This window comes from Phaenicophaeus curvirostris, chromosome 5, assembly GCF_032191515.1.
Source record: "Phaenicophaeus curvirostris isolate KB17595 chromosome 5, BPBGC_Pcur_1.0, whole genome shotgun sequence".
NCBI classification, from domain to species: Eukaryota; Metazoa; Chordata; class Aves; order Cuculiformes; family Cuculidae; genus Phaenicophaeus; species Phaenicophaeus curvirostris.
In genome coordinates this window covers 11,320,239-11,342,327 of record NC_091396.1, presented here as the reverse complement: position 1 = coordinate 11,342,327, position 22,089 = coordinate 11,320,239, and the positions used below count along the sequence as shown (strand labels likewise).

Sequence of the window (22,089 nt, the reverse complement as noted above, 5' to 3'; positions counted from 1 at the left end):
CTCAAGAATGTTAAAATCATCCTTTGAGGGGAGAATATTTTTATAGCTGGATTTGTTTTATTCTTAATTGGTAATGAAATTATGTGTTGCTTAATAAAGTAGAATGTTATATCTGCAGCCTTTGGCACCTGACATTGTCTTGCTACTTTTGGGCGAGCCAAGTGTAGGGAAAAACTTGTGTTCTTGAGAGTTTGTAACGCACCAGCTTGTAATATGTACAATGGAGGAGAGAACAAAAGATGTTTGAAAATAATGTGGTGTTTATCTTACGCTGCTGCTGTAAATATTTTAGCTGAGAGATGAATAGTTGTCTGATGCCTTTAACTCCCTTATTTTGGGGTAAAATTTTGAATTCTGCCTTGAGAAACTCAGGATGAAAATCAGCAAGGAAAAGGAAATAAATAAGGAGTGCAAAGAGGAGTAAAGCAAACTTTAGGGTGTTTTTTTAATACAAACTAAAAAAACCCCTAAGGCCATACAATATTTTGGTTTTAATAAAATGCTAAAGTTAATAAAAGTAGGCTCGCAGCTAATTCTCTATCAGTATATACTAAAGTGTTTTATGATTCTTGGAGCAAACTTCTCATCTCATTTCAACATCCTAATACACACCAACCATGTTTATTTTTAGCAACAATTTGTTCCATTATATGTAGAATACTTTCAAACTTCTTATTTTCACTTTGTTACTTTTGCCTTTCTATTTTCTTCTCCATAGAGCTGAATTCTCCATAAAATTTTCTTTGAGAAAGTAAGGAGAGGGAAAACGTCTCTCACAAAATCAATTTTGGTGGCTTATGTTTGTGTCTGAGAATCCGTGATACAGAGGACAGAGAAGTTATAGCAATGCATTATTGGTTTAAAAGTAACAGTGTCTGAAGTAAATGCTTTATGTAATTTGGAAGTGGATTTAACAGAAGGGTACTGTTAAAACAAAGCCTTTTATTAACAAATTGATAAGTAGGAAGTCATGAGCAACAAAAAATATTGTTTCAATATTTGAGTCATTGAAACAATATTACCCATTCTGAACAAGTGATTGTAAATAGTATGAAGTTTAAGAACAAACAGCAGCCGTAAACAAAGCCTATGGGTCAAGAGCTGTTCTTTGGAAATAGATTTTCCTGTAAGTGGTAAGTTTGCTAATTCCTCAACAAGCAAATAAAGGAACCAGATATGCTATTTGAGAGTTCTTGAACATGCCAAGCCATTTTTAATTCTGTAAGAGTATTTGCCCAATTCCTTAGGATAAGAGTGGCTCCAGGATTGGAAACAACTGTATTGGCAAAAATACAAATGAAGTACACTGATCTGTATTAAGTACAATATTTGTTTTATCACTACATAGGTTATATCTTGTTACTTACATTACCAGCTAATTCACTTTCTAGAAAAGAATTCACTTTTATTCTAAAACCAAGCACAAATCGATCTTGGTGTATTTCTTTAAAATAGCAAAGCTTCCCTTACTGGTAGTGGAATCTGAATCTTGTGCTAATAGCATTTTCTTGTGTTGCTTTTGTATAATTGGGGGGAGTAAAAGGCTGATTTTGGTTTTGTTTAAATCATGAAAAAGAATGGGACATGGTATAGTGGAAAACTTGGATGGAGAAGAGAGAGGGAAGAAGGCAAGAATGATAGCTATTAAATATACCCATAATTTCTGAGATGTTGACCAGCATAGAAAAAATTTTTTATAACTATTGCTTTTTTTTTATTGGCAGAGTTTCTTGAAGCACATGAGTATCCAGAGCATATTAAACAATTGGTACAGAAAGAGAGAGAATTGGAAGAACAAGAAAAGAGACAACGTGAAATTGAGCGCAATACTTGCAAGGTTAGAATTTCTACTGTGTAAAGTAGTGATACTTCCTAGTAAGAAAAGTTTCTACTGAAAATTAATTTTTTTACCGCAATGCAAGGACTGTTTTGTGTTAAGTGTACTTGTATTAATAACTCTTTAAAATTAATTCTACACCTACTGGAAGCTTTTACACACTTGGAGACATCTGATAAATATTCACCAGAGATTTTTATTAAGTTTGTGCCTTCCATGTGAATTTTAATTAATATTAAAACCAAAGCAATACTGTAGGTAACCTGACATCACTTGATTTCAGCAAAATTAATTCCAAAGATTATGTAATGCTGCATCTTAGGTGTTTTCTACTGTTAAATCTTTCCATATTATGAACTTTTGCTTTGTGAAATGATGTTTCTTAAACTAATTTAAAATAATTATTTGGCAGAAAGAGTGGCATCTTTTTGCATCTGTAGATTGAATGGTAACAAAATATATCTATAACTTAAAAGCATGATGCTCAGCTGGTCCACCTATGAATCAAGTGACTGTTTTATTAGAAGGTTCTCTGTGAAATACATAACTCTTTGAAAAAGGAATTTTGCATTAATTGTTCCGATCTGCATTTTGTTTTGGAGGATTTGCATGCTGCCTACAGTATAAAGATGTTCTGATTATAGATTTTGTATTCTAGCTTGCAGAAAGGTATAGCTACACATAAAAACACTAGTGCTATCTACTGTGCCTTTGCAGTTTTTTTTCTGTAGTTGTGTAACCAGCTGAAAGGTAACTGTCCTATCGCTGAAGGAGAGCTAGAGATGTATTTGATATTAGGTTGTTTGAATATAGGGTTGTCAATTTAAATGTACTCTGTTATAGAAGGCATTTACAAATACAAATACCTTCATGATCATTTTTCTTCCTTTTGAATTTTAGATTAAATTGTTCTGCATACATCCTACAAAACAAATAATGATGGAGAACAAATTGGAGGTTCATAAGGACAGGACACTGAAGGAAGCTGTGGAAATAGCTTACAAGGTATGCTATGCATAACAGAATAGCTTAATCGTCAGATGTAACTTTCTGCTGTTGTTTGTCTTCAATTTTTAAATTTCTAATGCTGTGGGAGCAGTTGTGGGGCATTGGCTGTGGGGTTTTTGTTGTGGGCTGGATTTTGGGGATTCGTTTGGGGATTTTTTTTTTTGTGGGTTTTTAAGAGATATTATTGACCAAGTGTTCTGTTAGCCATCAGATGATTTCTGGTTGGATTGAGACAGCCTGCCCTTTTGAAAGGCAGAGTGATTTTTACGTACCCTTATTTTAAAATCAGAAAGTGAGAGCTGCTGAGAGTCACTGTAGCTTTAGTAAGTTGAAAACATTCTGAAAGCTTGTATTTGTATTGCAGTAGAAATGTTGTATTAGATATGTAATAAGAGAATTCTTTCAAGAAACTTCCTGCATAGCTAATATAGTAATATCAGTGGGCACTGAAGTGTCTGTTGATCTTCACCTTCCACAAACGGATACAGTTTAAGACATTTATTCTTGCGGTACAGTTTAAGACATTTATTCTTGCTTACCTGCTTTTACTCCTTGGTTCTTGCCTTATGGCTGGGAGAGTACCGGAAAGGCAGTTAGATATTTGGAATGTGTTAACATCTCCTTGAGAAGCACAGAAGACTAGTGGATGTAACTCCCTCAGGCCTCTAAGATGCCATTTGGCATAACTGATAGGCAACATATTCCTCTGAGTATGCTTCTGGGACCGGTTATAGACATACTTTTCAAGCTTCCCTCTTTGCATTTTGATGCAGGCTTCTCTTTGGATTTTTAAAATCATGTATATATACATTGTGTGTGTGCATTTGATATATGTGATGTATGCATATGATTTTTTTCTAAAACCAAGTTGATATTTGTGAATTCAAAGGATTCCTGGGTGTACATGTACTGAAATTTCTGGCATACAAGGGGAAAACTAAACTCTCAAATGTTTGGGGGTTTTTTTGTTTGTGTGCGTGATTTAGCTAATGGATTTAGAAGAGGCTGTTCCTTTGGATTGCTGTCGTCTTGTCAAATACGATGAGTTTCATGATTATTTGGAACGATCTTATGAAGGAGAAGAGGACACACCAATGGGTTTATTGCTTGGAGGTGTCAAATCGACATACATGTTTGACTTGCTGTTGGAAACAAGGAGACCTGACCAAGCGTTCCAGTGCTATAAACCTGGTGGTAAGACATGTAATTACGTGTAGCCGAAAATAGACTAAAATTGTGTAGTGTGTGATAACGTGAAAGTAAAACTTGTAAAATGTAGAACTTCATTGTAATGTGTGAAAGAAGAAAAACTCGTGCTGGATTTTAGGAAGTCAATACTGAGAATTACATGCTGCGCTGTGTTTCCAACTTGTTTCTAATTGAAGCAGTTCTAAGGTATATTAAAATTTGTCAAAATATGTGACACTTGCTTCTGGCATTAAAATTGATCTGAAAATGAAATTCTGAAATTGACCTGCTTTTCAGATTAATTTCTCTTTGTGTGTAATGCAACCCCATAATCGATACATAAGACAAATATATGGCGTTTTCTTTGCCTGTTGAATTCTCTCTTACATAGATGTATGCGATTTCATTTTCTTTTTCCTCTTCCCTACAGAGGTCATGGTAAAGGTTCACGTAGTTGACCTAAAAACTGAATCTGTTGCTCATCCAATAAGTGTCCGAGCTTACTTGAATCAAACAGTTTCAGAGTTTAAACAACTGATTTCAAAGGTAATTTACAATTGTTAAGTACTTGTAATACAGAGTTTTCATTTGTTCTGACTGTGCAAATGTGTCATACTTTAAATACCTTAAACGAGAGCTTGCACCTTTCACGGTTCATACTGTGTCCTGTCCAGTAGGGTTAGATTGGTTATTGAGCTCGTCTGTTTGCTTGCTGCTGCTAAAAGCAGCAGTCTGCTTCTTGCTTCCATCGAGAGTTCTACCCTGCCTTTTGCACAATCTTAACCCCTATCTGGCCATATTTCTTACTAGCTTATCAGATAATAAGATTTTTAGAGAAGCCAAAGAGATGTGTTCATGTAAAAATGAGTGAAATGTTACCATGCAGCTATTGGCTTCAGTAATTGAAATTAACATCCAGTGCTGTTCACCTTCTCCCTACAAAACTTCCTTTTCATCCCAGCAGTCATTTGTTATTAAGATGCAGATTGGTTTTGTATTGTCTTAAACCGTGGGAAGTTACTGCTTCCACTGAATTGGCAGACAGACACTTTAGCTGGTCATTTCTTTGTAAAATAGGTCAGTGGTTGGTGTAACTTCTTAATGTTTTATGAAACTTGATTTCAGTAATTTGGACTCAATCTAATTAAAAATTAAGTGAACAGTGTGCAAAACCCGATACTTGAGAATAATTTTTTATTTTCAGTTGGTTCATACCCTAAAGAATAAGTCTGATTCCTTATATTGTTGGTCATTAAAGATTTGCCAGTTCTCTGCAAAGACAAGCCATTTTAGTCTACTGAGCTTTTGGAAAAACTTTACATTTGCTACATGTCAAAGAGTGTGGGAAAGGAGCTTTGACTGAACCAGCTGGGAGATCTTTCCCCTTGTTGTTTTGGCAATTTATAAGTCAATTAAAAAAAATTCTTTCCCTATGAATGGCCTTAAAAAAAAAAAGAATATCTGTTTCAGTATTTGAAATTATGTATAATGCACATGTTACCTTATGGTCAATGTCTTATTTTAGGCTACACATCTCCCTGCTGATACTATGCGGGTAGTATTAGAACGTTGCTACAATGACTTGCGTCTTCTGAACGTTTCCAGCAAAACACTGAAAGCTGAAGGCTTTTTTAGAAGCAACAAGGTATGCGCTTTGGTTTTCCAATTGTTCATTTTGTATATTTGTAGGCTTCACTGTTGTGTTGTAAAAGGTGTGGCTATCTGTATGGAATTTGTAGTGGATAACTTGTGTGGGTGGGTAACTGGGGGGGGGAGGTTTAACTAGCAGATATTGTGGTGCTGATGAATACTATAGGCTATATATGAAACTAGATGTGTATAACAAGGTAGAGCAGATTCAGGATCAGATACCTGGTTGATACTCTTAGGCTCAAATGATGGTGAGGTTAACCTACAATCAAGGTTTTTAAACATCAACCCTTCTTTAGGGGACAAAGGTTGGCATGTTACTGTGAAAACTGCCTAATTTGTTTACTAAACCTTCTGAACAGCTGTGCCTGCTCTCAATACTAGAGTTCTTAAGAAACAAGTGTCAAAACTCAGCAAGCTTTTGCTGTTTTTTTTGTCTCATATTTTTCCAAAAATAATTCTAGTAAATGTTTCCAATAATAATTGGGTAATGCATTCAGAAAAAGTGAGTTTGTACTTAAATAACATCTGTATCATTGCCCTTTTGTTGCAGTAGTAAAGCATGTCTTTCGGCACATTTTGCCCATCCTCTGTCTTTGAAATTTAGGCTCAAGAACATACTGTCCTCCGCGAAGAAAGATTAGCTAAGGCTTTGTTGGCTTATAGCTGAGTATAACAGTGGCATTGTCTTGTTATGCAGTTACTTGAAGCTCTTTCACGTGCACGTTGTCACAACAACACAGTGGACTTTGTCAAAGAGAGAAGAGAAATTTATTCCCTTGTGTTTCTTTGTGCCCTATTGCTTACCCAGGTGTACATTCATAGATGTCTTATTTGTGATTCTGTACCAGAAAGTAAAGAACTGCAGGCTGTAGCTGTGGGGCTAATTACCACCACAACTAGGGCTAGTGTACAGGTGAAGTGTGCACATGGAAGTGATATATAAATATGCTTCTGAACATGGAAGTGCTTACTGCAGCTGGTCAGTCTGGTAACAGTTCACTCCGGTCTTAACATGATTATGAAAATGAAAAAAAGTGAAATCATTATTGAACTGCATGCTCCTTAGCCCAACTTTTTCTAAGCTTTTTTAAAAATATATATATAAAAGATGACATTTCTTACTGATGCAACTTCTGATATGTGCTCAATCCTATTTCTTTGCTGTTGTTGCTTTTACTTTTATTTGAAATAACAGTACATAATAAAACACTTTATGCTTAGGTATTCATTGAAAGCTCGGAGTCTTCAGATCGTCACGTGGCATATACAGATTCTCATTTATGGAGACTTCTGGATCGTCACGCAAACACAATCAGGCTGTATGTTTCATTACCAGAGCAATCGCCTGGATCTCAGCTTAGACGGACAGTTTATCAGAAGCCTAGTGGAGATGCAGGCAACTTGGTTGAAACCTGTGACAGAGTAAAAGGACCTGTAGGTAATATGAAATCTGTAGAAGCAATTCTAGAAGAAAGTACTGAAAAGCTCAAAAGCTTGTCCCTGCAGCAGCAGCAGGAGGGGGATAATGGAGACAGCAGCAAAAGCACAGAAGCCAGTGATTTTGAGAATATTGAATCACCTATAAATGAAATAGACTCTTCAGCATCTGCAGAGAACAGAGAACTTGAAAACCAAATTCAGATTTCTGATCCAGAAAATCTCCAGTCTGAGGAACGGTCAGATTCAGATGTAAATAATGACAGGAGTACAAGTTCAGTGGACAGTGATATCCTCAGCTCCAGTCATAGCAGTGATACTTTATGCAACGTGGACAATACCCCGCTTCCCTTGGCTAATGGACTTGATTCCCATAGTATCACAAGTAGCAGACGATCAAAAGCAAATCAGGGGAAGAAAGAAACCTGGGACACAGCAGAAGAAGATTCTGGAACAGATAGTGAATACGATGAAAGCAGCAAGAGCAGAGGAGAAGCACAATATATGTACTTTAAATCAGAACCCTACGCTGCAGATGAAGATGCAGGAGATGGGCAAAAATGTATGTATTTTTTTAAGTGCCTTGAAATAATCCAGCTTTTATTGCTATTTAATTAACATGCTGTGTTTAAAAAATCTAGTGACAGCATTGACTTTGACGTAAAATCACATTTTTCAAGTAATGAAAATGCAAAGAAGGAACATGGTTTCATGCTCAGCAAAAACATAGCCTAATTTTGATCTTGTAATAAGTGATTACGTATTTGAACAGTCTTGCTTTTTATTTTTAAGAAAATGAAAAGCTACCTCTGATCCTTTTATTTCCTTATATTGAATGTGTTTTCTGGAGAGCAAGCTGAGTTGTCTTCTAGTTCAAGGAATATAGTTGCATCTGCTGATGGGCATTCACTTGTGGTTATAGAATTCATGTATTTACTGTAGTTCATAAAGTAATAATTTTGCTAACTTTAACAGACCTGAGAACTCAGCACTTGACTGTGAAGAATATTCAAATTTGATAATGATCATTTAATTCAGTAGGCTGTTGCTTTTCATTGGCTGAAGTACAACAGGTAGACTGAAGTGTATGGCTGACGTGAAAGTGTCCATACAAGGTCAGTGTAAGAGCTGAAGGCTGTGTATTAGTAGTCATAATGATAGATCATTCTAAAAAAATGGTAGTACTAGTTGGATGCAGAGATTATTTGCTTACAGTAGTTTTGATACTTTTATAGTACATTGTATAAATTATTATCCTGAGCAGAGTGCTTAAAATATAATAAAAGAGCATAAAAAATACTTTGTGTGGGAACATGGACAGGTTTATAATTCAAGTAATGTATTTGTTCAGTTAAATACTCTGAATGGCAATTTTTTTATTCTGAGTCATGACATAGTATAATCATGCTGTAGTTTGTAATGTAGCCCAAATTTCACATGTTAAGAAACACAATTTCTAAAGATAAACCATTCACTTTACTTTCTGGAATTTCATATTACTACAGTAGCTTTTTCTTAATTATGAAATTTTTCCATGGAAAAGTCCTTTAATCTAGACTGGAACTTGCCTTGTGATGTCTTGTGGCCTTCCAGAACACAGAGTTAACCAAGCTTTTTAATCCTGAAGCCAGGTGTTTAGGGGTTTGGGTGGAGTGTGCTTGGCCAGCCCCGAGTCAAAACCACTGTTGTCTCCCTGTGAGGCAGGGGAAACCTGTAGGGGGATTATCTGCAAACGCACCATCTAATTCTCTATTTGTTCTCTTACTCAATGGAGAAGATGGCTTCACTGATTACAAAATAAGACCGGGACTGCTATGTCTTCCAGGATTATCTGCCCATGAACACTTAAAATACAGCAAAGCTCTTAAAGGTTGCAGTAACACCCTTGGATAAAATGTAAATGTGGCCATTAATTATAATTCTGACTTTTCACTACTGTTCTGCTGTGAGTGGTAACTGAATATGTGGAGGTAACTCACTGGAGTGCTTTTTTTTTGGTAGCACTGTTTCATACAATTTTTATTTCTTTTTTTGCTTAGGGCTTATGGTGCATGTTGATAAAAGAATTACACTGTCCGCCTTCAAGCAACATTTGGAGCCTTTTGTTGGAGTTCCGTCTTCTCATTTCAAAGTCTTTAGAGTCTATGCCAGCAATCAAGAGTTTGAGAGTGTTCGACTGAATGAGACGCTTTCGTCATTTTCTGATGACAATAAGGTTATTCAGAAGTTATTTTGGATCACTAAATATTATATTGGCACAGTATAGACAAACTTAAGGGCATAACTTGCAACTTTTTGTTAACTTGCCAGGTGAAATCATTACATGGGTCTTGGTAGTGTCTTACAGAGTGTAATTTGATTTTGATTCCAGTTCTAACAGATAGTCCTTTTGCCTTCTAGATAACTATTAGACTTGGAAGAGCCCTTAAGAAGGGTGAATACAGAGTCAAAGTCTATCAACTTCTGGTAAATGAGCCAGAGGTAAGGTACTGAATATTTCAAGATCGATTCATGAAAATATGTGCAGTGATAGGATGAGGGATAATGGTTTTAAGATGAAAGCGGGGAGATTTAGATTTGCTATTAGGAAGAATGTTTTTCCTATGAGGGTGATGAAGCACTGGCACAGGTTACCCAGTGAAGTCTTGGATGCCGCATCCCTGGAGGTGTTCAAGACAGGGTTGGGTGAGGCCACGACCAACCTGACAGAGTGGACAGTGTCCCTGCCCATGGCAGAGAGGCTGGGACTGCATGATCTGTAAGGTCCCTTCCAACCCAAACCATTCTATGATTAATACATGCCTTGACCAATGTTTTACTCTGAAATCTTGGAAAAAAGGAATTTCCCCTTTTCTCTGAGTTTTCCTGCAAGTGTTCCTGGATTTAGAAATGATACTGGATTGTTTCTGTTCATGCTGTTCCAAGTATACGGTTGAAATGTGATCTACAGTATCTCTCAAATCTCCATTTCTGCAAGATAAATGCAGAACAAATGAAAATAAATATTTGTTTCCCTCAAATGTATGAAAGTCATGTAGAATTCTTTCCGAATTAGAAACTGGTTTTGCTCATAGTTAAAATTTTCAGTAATATTTTAACTGATATAATTTGTTATATTCATGCACTGCAGAAAATGCTTATCAGCATGATTAGCTGCGTAATACCCTTTTTGTATAAGATAAGCCTGAAACAAAAATGCCTCTCTTTCAGAAGTGCAGGTCACTTGCTTGTTACATCTTTTGAGAGGTGAAAAATCATAAAAGTGATTTAAATATATAGGTTGCAGTCCTTAGGTGTTGACTTTGTATGCATATTAATTTCTGGTTTTATTTTTTTGGGTATGAGCATGTATTTACAGAATACATTAATAACAGATAAGCATTAGAGATTGAAGCTGACCTCATTGCTCTCTACAACTACCTGAAAGGAGGTTGTGGAGGGGAGGGTGCTGTCCTCTTCTCCCAGGTGACAGGGGACAGGACAAGAGGAAATGGCCTCAAGCTCCACCAGGGGAGGTTTAGGCTGGACGTTAGGAAAAAATTTTTCACAGAAAGCGTCGTTGGACACTGGAACAGGCTGCCCAGGGAGGTGATTGAGTCACCTTCCCTGGAGGTGTTTAAGGCACAGGTGGACAAGGTGCTGAGGGGCATGGTTTAGTGTTTGATAGGAATGGTTGGACTCGATGATCCAGTGGGTCTCTTCCAACCTGGTGATTCTATGATTCTAATGAAGCAAGGAATAAGATAAATTTAAAACTTCCAGTCATTGAGTTCTGGTCTGTCTGACCACTGAAAGACAGGAACGTGGCTTTATTGTTATCATTTGGCATATTTAATTTAAAAGCCTTTTTTAGGTTGTTCAGAAGTAGTATAATCGTAGCAATTAGTAATACTGACACAAGACCCTTGTTCTGCAGTGGCAAACATGCAGAGTGTTTGAATGACTTGTCAAAGGGCTGCTGCTAAACAAATTAGTTAAACCTGATTTTAATCAATTCATTGCTTGCCTTGTTTGTGTTCTAATGGTTGTTTTGCTAGGTGGGTGGGACTGGTCAGAAAACATGAACAGAAGACAAATCTACTTTTTTTCCCTGTTCAAAAAAATTGTCTTTAATCACTATATATTTATGTTCCCAGCCATGCAAGTTTCTTCTAGATGCGGTTTTTGCTAAAGGAATGACTGTTCGGCAGTCAAAAGAGGAGCTGCTTCCTCAGCTTAGAGAACAGTGTGGCCTAGACTTGACAATTGACAGGTAAAGAGACTGCAGTCCGCTGAAATTGTGTGATTAGATATTATGTAAAAATATGTTAGTTTTCTCTTGTGGAGAAAGGAAGTTATGAAGGGTGAAGGATTTTGCACTGGGTTATGTTCTCTAGCACCCTATAATGATGGGGGATGTCATAAAATTTAGGTCTGCATCTGTGTGTGGATAAACCATTGCAATTAAAGTTTTGTGTTTGTGCTCAATCTGATTTTAGTTGTTTATGCTTTTATTTACCTCTGTGTGTAAATCAAAGCTCATCTTTTTGTGTTGTGGCTGGATTGATACAGTGGAACTGAGTACATAAATCTGATACCAATCCTCTTTCCTTCTTCCCTACTTCCCACATCCAAAAAGGAAAGGAACGAAAAGAAGGTAGAGGAAGAGCAGCAAAATTGTCAGAATTGTTTAGGAATATTCTATTTTGTTAACCTAAATAAGAAACAGTTTCCTTCTTACACATGTAAATCTCTACACGTTTCTTGCACTGAACAAGCACAACACAGACTTGTTTTCCTTGTGTTCGTGAATGATAGAGCAGTAAGAGCCAGTAGTCATATCTTGCAGTCGGGACTGTTCCAGAATGTTAAACCTGTTCATGATAAATCCAGTTAAACCTGACATAAATGAGTTGTATTTCAGTTTTGTCCAAAAACAGTTTTCATCTCTGTCAGTGGAATATGTTTGTGAGCAGATGAAAACTCAAGTGTTTTCTGTGATGCATTTATAGGTTTCGCCTCCGAAAGAAAACCTGGAAGAACCCAGGCACTGTGTTCTTGGATTATCATATCTATGAAGAAGATATTAATATTTCAAGCAATTGGGAGGTCTTCTTGGAAATACTTGATGGTAATAATGATACAGTGTCAAGAGAAAGTAAAGATAATGTTAGGGTTTTTTTCTTTAGAGAACAGTAGAAAATGTACTTTCCCTTTTTTAAAGATTCTTACTGATGATAACTGAAGCTTTACTAGCACTACAGTTTTATAGGTTTATTGGAAACCTGGGAGTGCTGTAGGCAGTTGTTTGCATGTGTATGTTTTCAGTGTATATAAAAACTGTAGGAATGCGTATGTTACACTTGTATTTCATTTTTGGACTAGGATTGGTGATGTTTGTAGTTAGCTGAAGTATGTGTGTATATGCATAAACATAACACATACATAATTTGTTTTAAAAGTCAGCACAGCTGTTCAGTCATTTAGTAGTTTTCAGACAGGAGTGAAAAAAACACTAAGCTTTTGTCACGGAGTGCTAAATTTTTGAACAGACCTTGTTTATCAGAACAACTTTGGAATCAAATGCTAGAGAGCAGATTGTTTCTTAAGTTCTGCTTAAATGTCATTAAAGGCATGGCATTTCCTGAGCTATCCTTTTGAGTATATGCTTCAAATTTTGATTCTGAGTGCAAAAGCATAATTATATGAGGAAGAAAGTTGGCCATGCTGGTTTTCCTCTACATGGACAGATGTTGCTGTTAATGGGGAGGTGAAGAGTGAGAATTCCTTTTACTCAGAAACTTTCTTCCCAAGCGTACCTTAAGGCTTAAGAAGTCTTATTTAGCTGTGATTTGGCAGCTGTGTTCAGTCCTGGTATTGTTAGTTTTTATCAAAATTGTGCCAGTGTGAGTACCAAAGTTTGAAATGCTCTTGGGAGGTTCAGGGGTCCTGCAGAGCCCTGTGGATGTATGTATCAGCTTGCATGTCACTTAAAACTTTATCATTTTAGATAACTTTGGATTAGTTTAGGTCAATTGCTGTACTGTTTCTGTAGTGAATAGGTTTCGGAATTACTATGTTTTAGGATGCTGTAGCCCACCTAGTTTGTGGTCATGCCATGTTATAGGCTACAGGGCTTGCAAGTATGCTGTAGTACTTTGTATAACCATCTAACTGTACTAACTGTAAAGGTACTGCTTTAATCCAATTGTAGAAAAGGCAGCTAGATCCCATTATATTCCATGAAAATTAAGTTGTATGTACCTGCTGCTAGTACAGAAGTTGTTGGGAGAGTCTGAAGGCAGCCTTTTTAAGACAGAGTTTGTAAGGCCTTCCACCATGACCATTGCTTTCATCTTGTTCTTCAGATAAATTCTGAAGACGTTAGGCAGGCAAATAACGCAACTTAGAATAATTCTCAATTAAGTTTCTTAGCATTACAGCTTCACATCACACTGCTGCAGACATTTAAGCTAGTTATTCTTTGGCTCTGAAGAAAGCTTGTGCAATTGCTTCAGACTTGAGATAAATATCAAGAAGCACTAGGCAGCTGTGTCTTTGTTAGTCTTCTATTAACAGTAGATTAATGCTGAAAGGCAGCACAAATGTAGTCACAGGCAAGATCATAGAAGGTACAGGGGAAGAAGCTTGGATAGTGATGGTGATTTCGTGCAAAATAGGCATGTGATGGTAGACATAAATGGTTAAGCCACAAGTTCTGTATGCTACATTGCAAAATTAGACTGAATTAAAGTGAAAATAAAATCAGCCCTTTGTTATCACCTCTGCTTATCTGATGGCAATGTTAATATAAGTATTATCCTGTCAGCCAGAGAAAACTGTTACCTGAAACTGATACAAAAAGGCTGAGGCAGTACATATTCAAATTCTTCAAGGTGGTAGGAGCAAAGCAGGTTTTAATAGCAAGTGTGTAGTTAATGTGTGTGGAATCTAGAAGTCAAACACGGAAAGCTTATTTTGATAACGAAAGTGAAGCATTGTAAATTTCAGATTGCTGAGGAGGGTCTCATGCAAAATGCAGTATTCAGAGGTCAGCCTCGGGTTAGGTAGGTAGATATGGTATGTATAACCAAGCTCGGTGTGATGGAAAATCATGCCCTTAAGACAAATAAATGGCATGGCTTGGAAGAGAAGCCATGTGTGAAAAAACCCTCACAAGGAGTTGATAGCAATGAGAAGTTCAACTAAATCCTAGTGTGTCCCACACACATGCCTTTTTTTGAGTGGACTGCTCACAGCCCACTCACTGGGTTACCTAATTTGTGTATGGGGGTAGTGCACTCTTCCATATTTGAATACGCTTCTGTGATAGAAAAATTCTAATTTGAGGTAGAATATTTTTTTATGTTAATATAAGACATTTCTCTTTCTTTCCCAGGAGTAGAAAAGATGAAATCCATGTCACAACTTGCTGTTTTGTCAAGGCGATGGAGGCCATCAGAGATGAAACTAGATTCTTTCCAGGAAGTAGTGCTAGAAAGCAGCAGTGTTGAAGAATTAAAAGAGAAGGTAAAATATGTAACATAATACAAGTTTCTTAGGGTTTCTAAGAACCTAATTCATGTCATCTCTTGGGAAGCACAAAGGTGTCATAGCTACAAAAATCTTGTTTTATGGTGAAGATTTTTTTCCTAGAAACTGAGACCCTGTAACTAAATCCATAGGAATTATCAGCTTCAGTTCTTAGTTTAACGGTTTGATATCAATTCAGATGAATGCACGCAAAAATAAAAAAGGTCATAACTTGAAATTTAAGCCACGTGGTATTACCTGTATCCTTTATCCTTGCAAAACAGATGTGAAAGAAAAGCTGAAGTATTGTTACTTTGTTTTTTCAACCCGTTATTTTGGTATTCCAAAATACTGAACCTCTCATATTTGAATTTGAGAGCTGTTGCTCAGGGACAATGTAACTGTACCAAGTAGGTTGAACTATGTTTTGGTTGGGAAGAAATGTGGCTTTGGTATGGTTTTTTTCCCTTGAGGTCAGAATCCATTAGGAGGTAGGCAGACGTGTGCCATACTAGCAGAAATTTGAAGCAGAAGTGTCTCTCGTATTGAGTGTTTTATTGATCTGGTATATGACAGGGCTCTGCTCTTTGAGAAATGGTTATTTCTGTGTGGCAATTCCCAGGTGTAAGGCAACTGTGGTTGCTGTGGCTAGCAAAAATCCTCAAATCAGTCAAGTCTGCTAGGTCTTGTGTCACTGAAACACTATGCATTTGTAAGTTAGAGGTTATTTCATACGCTGGAAGAGGAGCAGTGTTCAGCCACCATTGAATGCAGTAGCCTTGGCCTTGTGTCTGTACACAGATTAACCTATGGACCAGTTTCTTGTATTCTTCTGGTAGGAATTGATGACTACAAGTTCTTCCATGCCGTCTTCAAGATTTCATCTTAACTTCTGTCTGAAGAAAGAGTTGGCTTTTCTTGTTCCCTTGTCCTAAGAATTGATGTGCCAGAGAGCAATTTTACCGGCATTCTCTGAGAGGCTTTAATTTTCCTCCCACCAGTGATAAGAGAAATCTGAATATGACATATCTGTAGTAACAGATGTATTCAGCCGGCTCTTCTTTCAGACATTTTATTAGCAAAGTAGGGCTAGTACATTTCAGAATTTGTCTGCCTTTTGTCATTTTTTATTTGTGAAGGAAATGGGGGTTAGAAAATTATTCTGGCTGTTAGTCTTTTCTCACCATCACTTTAATTAGAACACATTTTTCTTAGTAGATTTGAAGGAGGCAAGAATCTTAGGAAATCTCTTCAAATTTTGAGAGGATAAGCAGCCAGAAATGAACACAAATACCTGAGCATTGCCATGGAGACAAGACTGCAATCTGCACTTGAGTTAAGGGCGAGGCAGTGATGAGCCTGTGTGCACAATGAGGCTGCTGAGCAGTGAGAGGGCTCTGCTGAGGCCACGCCAGGCACAGCCTGGTGATCCTCTGACTGGTGCTGGGCAGGGCAGCAGCAGGAGACAGGGGATGGATGATGCACTCCATGTGCTTAGGAAATGCATAGCAGGGGCAGTTGCAAAAGGGAAGAGCAGCCAGTGGTGCTTGTTGGGAATTGTGGGGTTGTTATTGTAGGAAAGCAGATGTGTGGAGATGGGTTTTAGTTGTGTGCATTTTACAGTTTTGCCAGCTCACAGATTGACTTGATAATATCTTTCATTTCATACAGATAAACTGCTCTGGGCTCACTGATGGACACAAAGGTTTAACATGAGGCAGTTGGTCTCTGGATCTTGGATCTTGGATGTTATTAATTGTTTGTTAACTTTTTTCTGTCACCGCTTCACTGTTAAGAGAAGTGTCATGGAAACTATCACAGCAAGTGTCACTTGTGACACACTAGTGACTTCAGGAATGTAAAAAAATTTGTACCTTGTCACTGTAATTTTGTACTTATACTTTGGATCACAGAAGGACTTAGGATTTGAACTGACTTCTAGATTGGGCAGGTCTATGACTTTATGTAGACACTTTCATGTTGTGAAATACTGTTAAATCCATCATTTTTCTTCTTTTATAGCTGAGTGAAATTAGTGGAATACCCTTAGAAAACATAGAATTTGCAAAGGTAAGAAAGATTTTGTCTATTTTTACCTTTTTAATGACAAGGATGTGTGATTATGCGTTTCACTTTATTTACTAAGTAATCACTGCTTCTCAGGGCAGAGGAACGTTTCCATGTGACATTTCCATATTAGAGATTCACCAAGACTTGGACTGGAATCCTAAAGTATCTACACTGAATGTCTGGCCTCTGCACATTTGTGATGATGGTGCAGTAATATTTTATAGGTATGTATCTTATTGCAGTTTATTTAATAAACCATCTAAAAAAAAAAATCCGTGTGTAGGATTTGAGGGGTGGTGCAATGAACAGAAGCATAAAAATACTCTTCTATTGTCTTAAAGAAAAAGGCTTACAGTAGACATTGAGCCGAAATGTTTATGCTCTCAGCTTCCTAAAAATCTGAATACTATATTTAAGACCACAAACGCTGCACCATTTTACTCACTTCTCCCTCCCAAACCATTGAAAATAATGCTGAATGCAAAACTAGTTGCTAAGCTTGAGTGTATATTTGGATTTAATCTCTTAAAGTAGAACCATATCAATTGTGTAGTCCGAGAGTCTTGCCGTAGGTTTTAGGGACCAAGGATTTTATTTTCGGAGTTTGTTCCTTTGAGATATGAGTATTGGCTTCTTTGGAAAAAGATAATGTTATGAAAAAAAACTTCTCTTAACATGCAAAACATTCATTAGCTGGCAGTGGTAGCCCCAGGGCAGTGTTATTTGAGAACTAAGAGCTTGAATATGGTCACTTCTGCTAAATTTGGGATTGGGGCAGGTTCATGAACATATTGCTCCTACAGTGTTTTTCATAACTGCGCGTGAGTTTAGGGGAAATGGCTGCTTGATACCATGCTAACCTTGGAGAAAATTATTTGGGAGAGCAGCTGGTAGCTCATAGCAGGGGCTGCTTGACATGCTGTGTCCTGCTATGAGCACTGTGACCGAAGGAAGAGCAGATTCACCTATAAAGAATAGGAGTTGCAAGGAGAATGGAGGAGCATAGACTTGTTTCCTAGTGCTTTCCCTTGGGTCTGCTGTCCATTAAAATACTGCATATCTCTGTTAGAAAAGCAGGTTTAGACAGGTTGTTAGTTTTTTTGGAGAAGAAAAGAAATCATCTAAGTGATATTTTTCTTAATTGTGGTTTTTACTAAGTTGCTCCGACTGAAAAAAAAATATACAAAATCTAATTAGCATTATTGTATTAATCTGAATCTTAAAATACATTTACTTTTTAGGGATAAAACTGAAGAATTAATGGAATTATCAGATGAGCAGAGAAATGAACTGATGAAAAAGGAAAGCAGCAGACTGCAGAAAACTGGACACCGGGTAACCTACTCTCCTCGTAAAGAAAAAGCACTAAAAATTTATCTGGATGGAGCGCCAAATAAAGATTTGACTCAAGACTGATACTCGCTATAGCATTTTCCCTGGGGAATTTTTTTGTTTAAAATTAAAAGGTTCACTACTACTGTGTAGTGCCATTACGGCAGGACACTCATTAGGTGTAACGCGCTGACACCAGCACTGGTTGGGCTGTGTTCCCAATCAGAAGCGCAGTGCCCCGTTGGGTCACTGTTTGACTTGGAATTATGTTGTGCACTATAGTCAAATGTACTGTAAAGCTAAAAGGGATGTGCAAATAAAAGATTAGAACTAAAAAGTGGGCGGGGAGGGAAACGAGTGGAAATTTTTGAGGACAGTGTGCACATAGTAGCTAGTGAAACTAGCCTCCAACAGGATACTCATAGCTTAATAATAAAAGCTGTGTAAAGGCCATGAAAGAATCCTTTTTTCTATTGTTTCACTGATACACGCATTACCTCATCAGAGAGTCTGAAGTAAATGTTAACACATTGGTTCTAGAAAAGCAGCAGGAAAGAGTCAAAGATGTGAAATGGAGGTGCTGCCCATGTGAGGTTTTAGAAAATTCTTCCATAGAACAGGCTGAAGTGTCTGCAGGAAGCTGCCAGCAGGTGTCGGTTTGCAGGGCAGAAGTGCTGTTGTAAGGTAAACTGGTTCTTAATAGGTTACGGAAGCAGATGAGCAGCTCTATTCTATTGTGTTCAATGTGTAAATAAATTTTGCCCTGTCCAACTAACAGAACCGCCTTTCAGCTATTTACCATGGTATTTCTTTTCACATATCAACAGTCAATGTGTACATTTGGAAGTCTAGTTGCCTATTTAAATTTGTATTCATTTTATGTTTGACGACGCTGGGTACTTTAGGGTTGTATTTTCCCTTGTTAATGAAGTTTGTTTTGTTCAGCTACTTTTTGTACATTTTGTTTCTGAGACTATTACAAGTTTGCATCTTCTCCACCCAATGAAAGTCATTTTCTTTTTCCCGGAGTTGGTACCGTAGTTGTGTGTAGTCAGATACTGGGGAACCTCTAACACCTCAACGTACAAACTCGGTAGTTCAGGTTGTGGTGCAAAGACTGATGCAGTCAACATGATTTCATTGCAAAGCCTAGGAACAGCAATTTCTTGCTTTGGTCCGTAAAGATCAATTCTCCGTAGCTTTTGGAAAACCACCTAATTTATAACAATCAAAAGATTTTGGTAAACTTTTTCATGCCAGACGCTGTTTACAACAATGAACACGCCAATAAAACATTTGTTCATTCTGTTGTGTTATTTTAATCATTAAATGCTGAGGGGGGTTATTTGAAAAATTACAGAATTATTTCATGGAAATGCTGACATTTCCAAGGTGCTGTCAGAACTGTAGGGCTGGATATAGATGTGTGTCTATGCGCCCCCACACACATGTGTGTACAGACAGTATTGCAGGAAGTATTTTATAGCCCCTCTGCTGCTCCTCTTTACTTACATTCACACCAGATTTTTCTTTGGCTGTAAGTTTCCTTTTCCTGTATTGAATTTCTCACCAGTAGGACTTCTGAGCTCCAGATACCATTGGGAACTAAGTTGTTCTCCAGAAAGGAAAATGGCATTTGAATAACTGAATGTTCAGTTCTTCCTTGCATGCTGATGTACAGCGACCTAAAAATCCTGAGGAATGTGGCAGCTTGAGAGCCAGGCCCTGCACAGTAGGAGTTCCCTCTGTCTCTCTCCTGTTAGACCTGTGCTACCTCTTGTCCAACACAGATGAGGTGCAGGTAGGAGCAAAGACAGCATAGAGGGAGTCCTGCTCTGTAGATGGAGTACTTCATTAAACTACAGTTTAAGGGTCATTGGGCACTGGAACAGGCTGCCCAGGGAGGCGGTTGAGTCACCTTCCCTGGAGGTGTTCAAGGCACGGGTGGACGAGGTGCTAAGGGGTATGGTTTAGTGTTTGATAGGAATGGTTGGACTCAATGATCCGGTGGGTCTCTTCCAACCTGGTTATTCTATGATATGGATGTAGGCTACTGAAGGATCCTTAGAGGCTTTGGAAGAGAGAAAACCAGTAACTATCACGTGGGTTGTGAATTTTCTTCAAGCTTGGATATTTGGAGAGGCAAAAACCTGAAGATGGACTAAAAAAAAACCCTAGAGATAAAATAAAGGAGCATTAAGAAACGAATTCCCCAAACTGCTTAATTCCTAGCCCCATTTGGGGAACTTCTTTGAAGAAGTTAATATTGAACCTTTAAGTCTTGACAGAAGTCTGGATAGAGGACTGAGGGGCACCCTCACAGTGATTGCCTGTCACTGACACACTTCCTCTGTGTATGTGTACTGGAATATGTTCTGGGTCACTCTGGGTGATGTTTTCAGCATCTGCTTTGCATTCTGATAATTTCAAATGTTTCTGAGTTTGCCCGTGGCTGTGTTAAAGAAACAAAAATCTGTGAGTTTCCAGTGTACTTAGTTCAGCAGAAATCTTACTAAACTTCTCATGAATGCTAGCACATGATATTTCAGGGACTGAGGCATCAAGAAACACGAAGGGAGAATAATTTTATCTTTATGTGGAACAGTATTTACATACAACGAAGTATGTAAGTACTCTCATGGTTAAGACTTCTCACAAAGAATTTTTTTTTTAGCAGGAAAATTGTAATGATATTTAATTCCTCATCTTGTATAGATGGGCTGTCCCAAAAGGTAAATTCAGTGAATGTGTATGTGTGCATGTGTTGGTGTGAGAATTGGTGGTAGAAATGGATTCTTAAACTGAAAGACCATTCTGTTGAAATAGCCTTTCTGTTCATAATGATAATGGTTATTAATGTTAACTCTGGTACCCAAGGAGTTTGCTCAAAAGCATTTGTAGACCACAAGTGGTGAAAGACTTGCAGCTGGTCACAGTGTCTTGTAGCTGCTCTTGCTAAGTTATTGGTGCTCTGCTGATCCAAGTTAGACATAAACAGTAGGGATTATTTGGGAAGCTCCACAAAAAGCTTCTTAGCTGGAGCCTCATGTTCTTTTACCATATGCAATAACAGATGGTGAAATCTGTATCCAAAAAAACATTGGTAGTGGAGGAGCCATTGGAGCAAACTGTTGAGGCAGCTGGGAGCCAGGGAGTTTAATAGCAAACTAAGAGTAAAATCTGATCCATCAATTTCTTTACCATCCTAAGTGGTCATTGATTTATGATAATCACATTTTGTAATACAGATTTATGCCTATGCAAGTGTATTAAAAGCACAAACCATTTCTCTTCTTTTTTTTTTTTCTGGCTGTAATAGAGTCAAGTAGGAGAAGCATAAGTCTAAATGCAAGAAGATATTTAGATTGTCTTTCTGCTAAACTGAAGTAATGATTCAGTGCCTCTGTCTCAAAAGAGTAGCTGAGGATGGAGCAGTCAACAGATCCTTTAATCAACATTACCCAATGTATTGTTCGTGTTGTGCAGAACATGGCTGTGTACGTGCACTGTATTTAGCTCTAGCGTAGACAAAGCTTTGTAACTGCTGCTGCATTAATCTGTATATTGACACTTAACATATCCAGTTTACAACAGAGGACCCATATTCTTTGTATTCAACCTATTTAGCTGTTTGTTCTGTGATTTTAGATAGTGTGTTTCGCTCTTAAGAGACAGAGCCTTGAACAGTCAGGCTGACAGTTTCTCTGTGTGGGAACCAATGTGCTATAGGGATAGAAGTACGTGCACGCTATTTGCTACTTTCTATGGAAAATGTTATAGACTTTTTTGATAGTTTGCCCTTTATGTAGTGGGGGAGACCAGGACCATTGTATATGAAAGTAGAAAATTCAAGGGATTCAATAGCTATGGGACAGCAGTTCTGAAGTAGCAGTGAACACTGCTGCAGGACAGTTGGCATCCATTATATACAGCTGAAAAGAAGCTCTGGGTATACTAGTCGAAAAGGGTAAGCATCCTTTATCTTTTCCATCCTTTTAAAGGGGTGGGATGGGGCATCCTTTATCTTTTCCATCCTTTTAAAGGGGTGGGAT

At 37.6% G+C, this 22,089-nt stretch overlaps 1 protein-coding gene across 4 annotated transcripts in view; it reads left to right on the top strand.

The window, feature by feature from the left end:
• The window catches only part of USP47 (ubiquitin specific peptidase 47), a 55,139-nt gene extending 35,796 nt beyond the window's left edge, over positions 1-19,343 (top strand). For all 4 annotated transcript variants that reach the window (XM_069857558.1, XM_069857559.1, XM_069857557.1 and 1 more), the window contains 14 exons: positions 1,725-1,837; positions 2,738-2,842; positions 3,832-4,039; positions 4,464-4,579; positions 5,559-5,678; positions 6,908-7,685; positions 9,163-9,338; positions 9,524-9,604; positions 11,260-11,375; positions 12,115-12,233; positions 14,502-14,632; positions 16,658-16,705; positions 16,799-16,929; positions 17,947-19,343. In XM_069857558.1, the coding sequence (XP_069713659.1) occupies positions 1,725-1,837; positions 2,738-2,842; positions 3,832-4,039; positions 4,464-4,579; positions 5,559-5,678; positions 6,908-7,685; positions 9,163-9,338; positions 9,524-9,604; positions 11,260-11,375; positions 12,115-12,233; positions 14,502-14,632; positions 16,658-16,705; positions 16,799-16,929; positions 17,947-18,121 (2,417 nt within the window). In that variant the 3' untranslated portion in view covers positions 18,122-19,343. The remainder of the gene's footprint in view (positions 1-1,724; positions 1,838-2,737; positions 2,843-3,831; positions 4,040-4,463; positions 4,580-5,558; positions 5,679-6,907; positions 7,686-9,162; positions 9,339-9,523; positions 9,605-11,259; positions 11,376-12,114; positions 12,234-14,501; positions 14,633-16,657; positions 16,706-16,798; positions 16,930-17,946) is intronic.
• Positions 19,344-22,089: the final 2,746 nt, after the last annotated feature.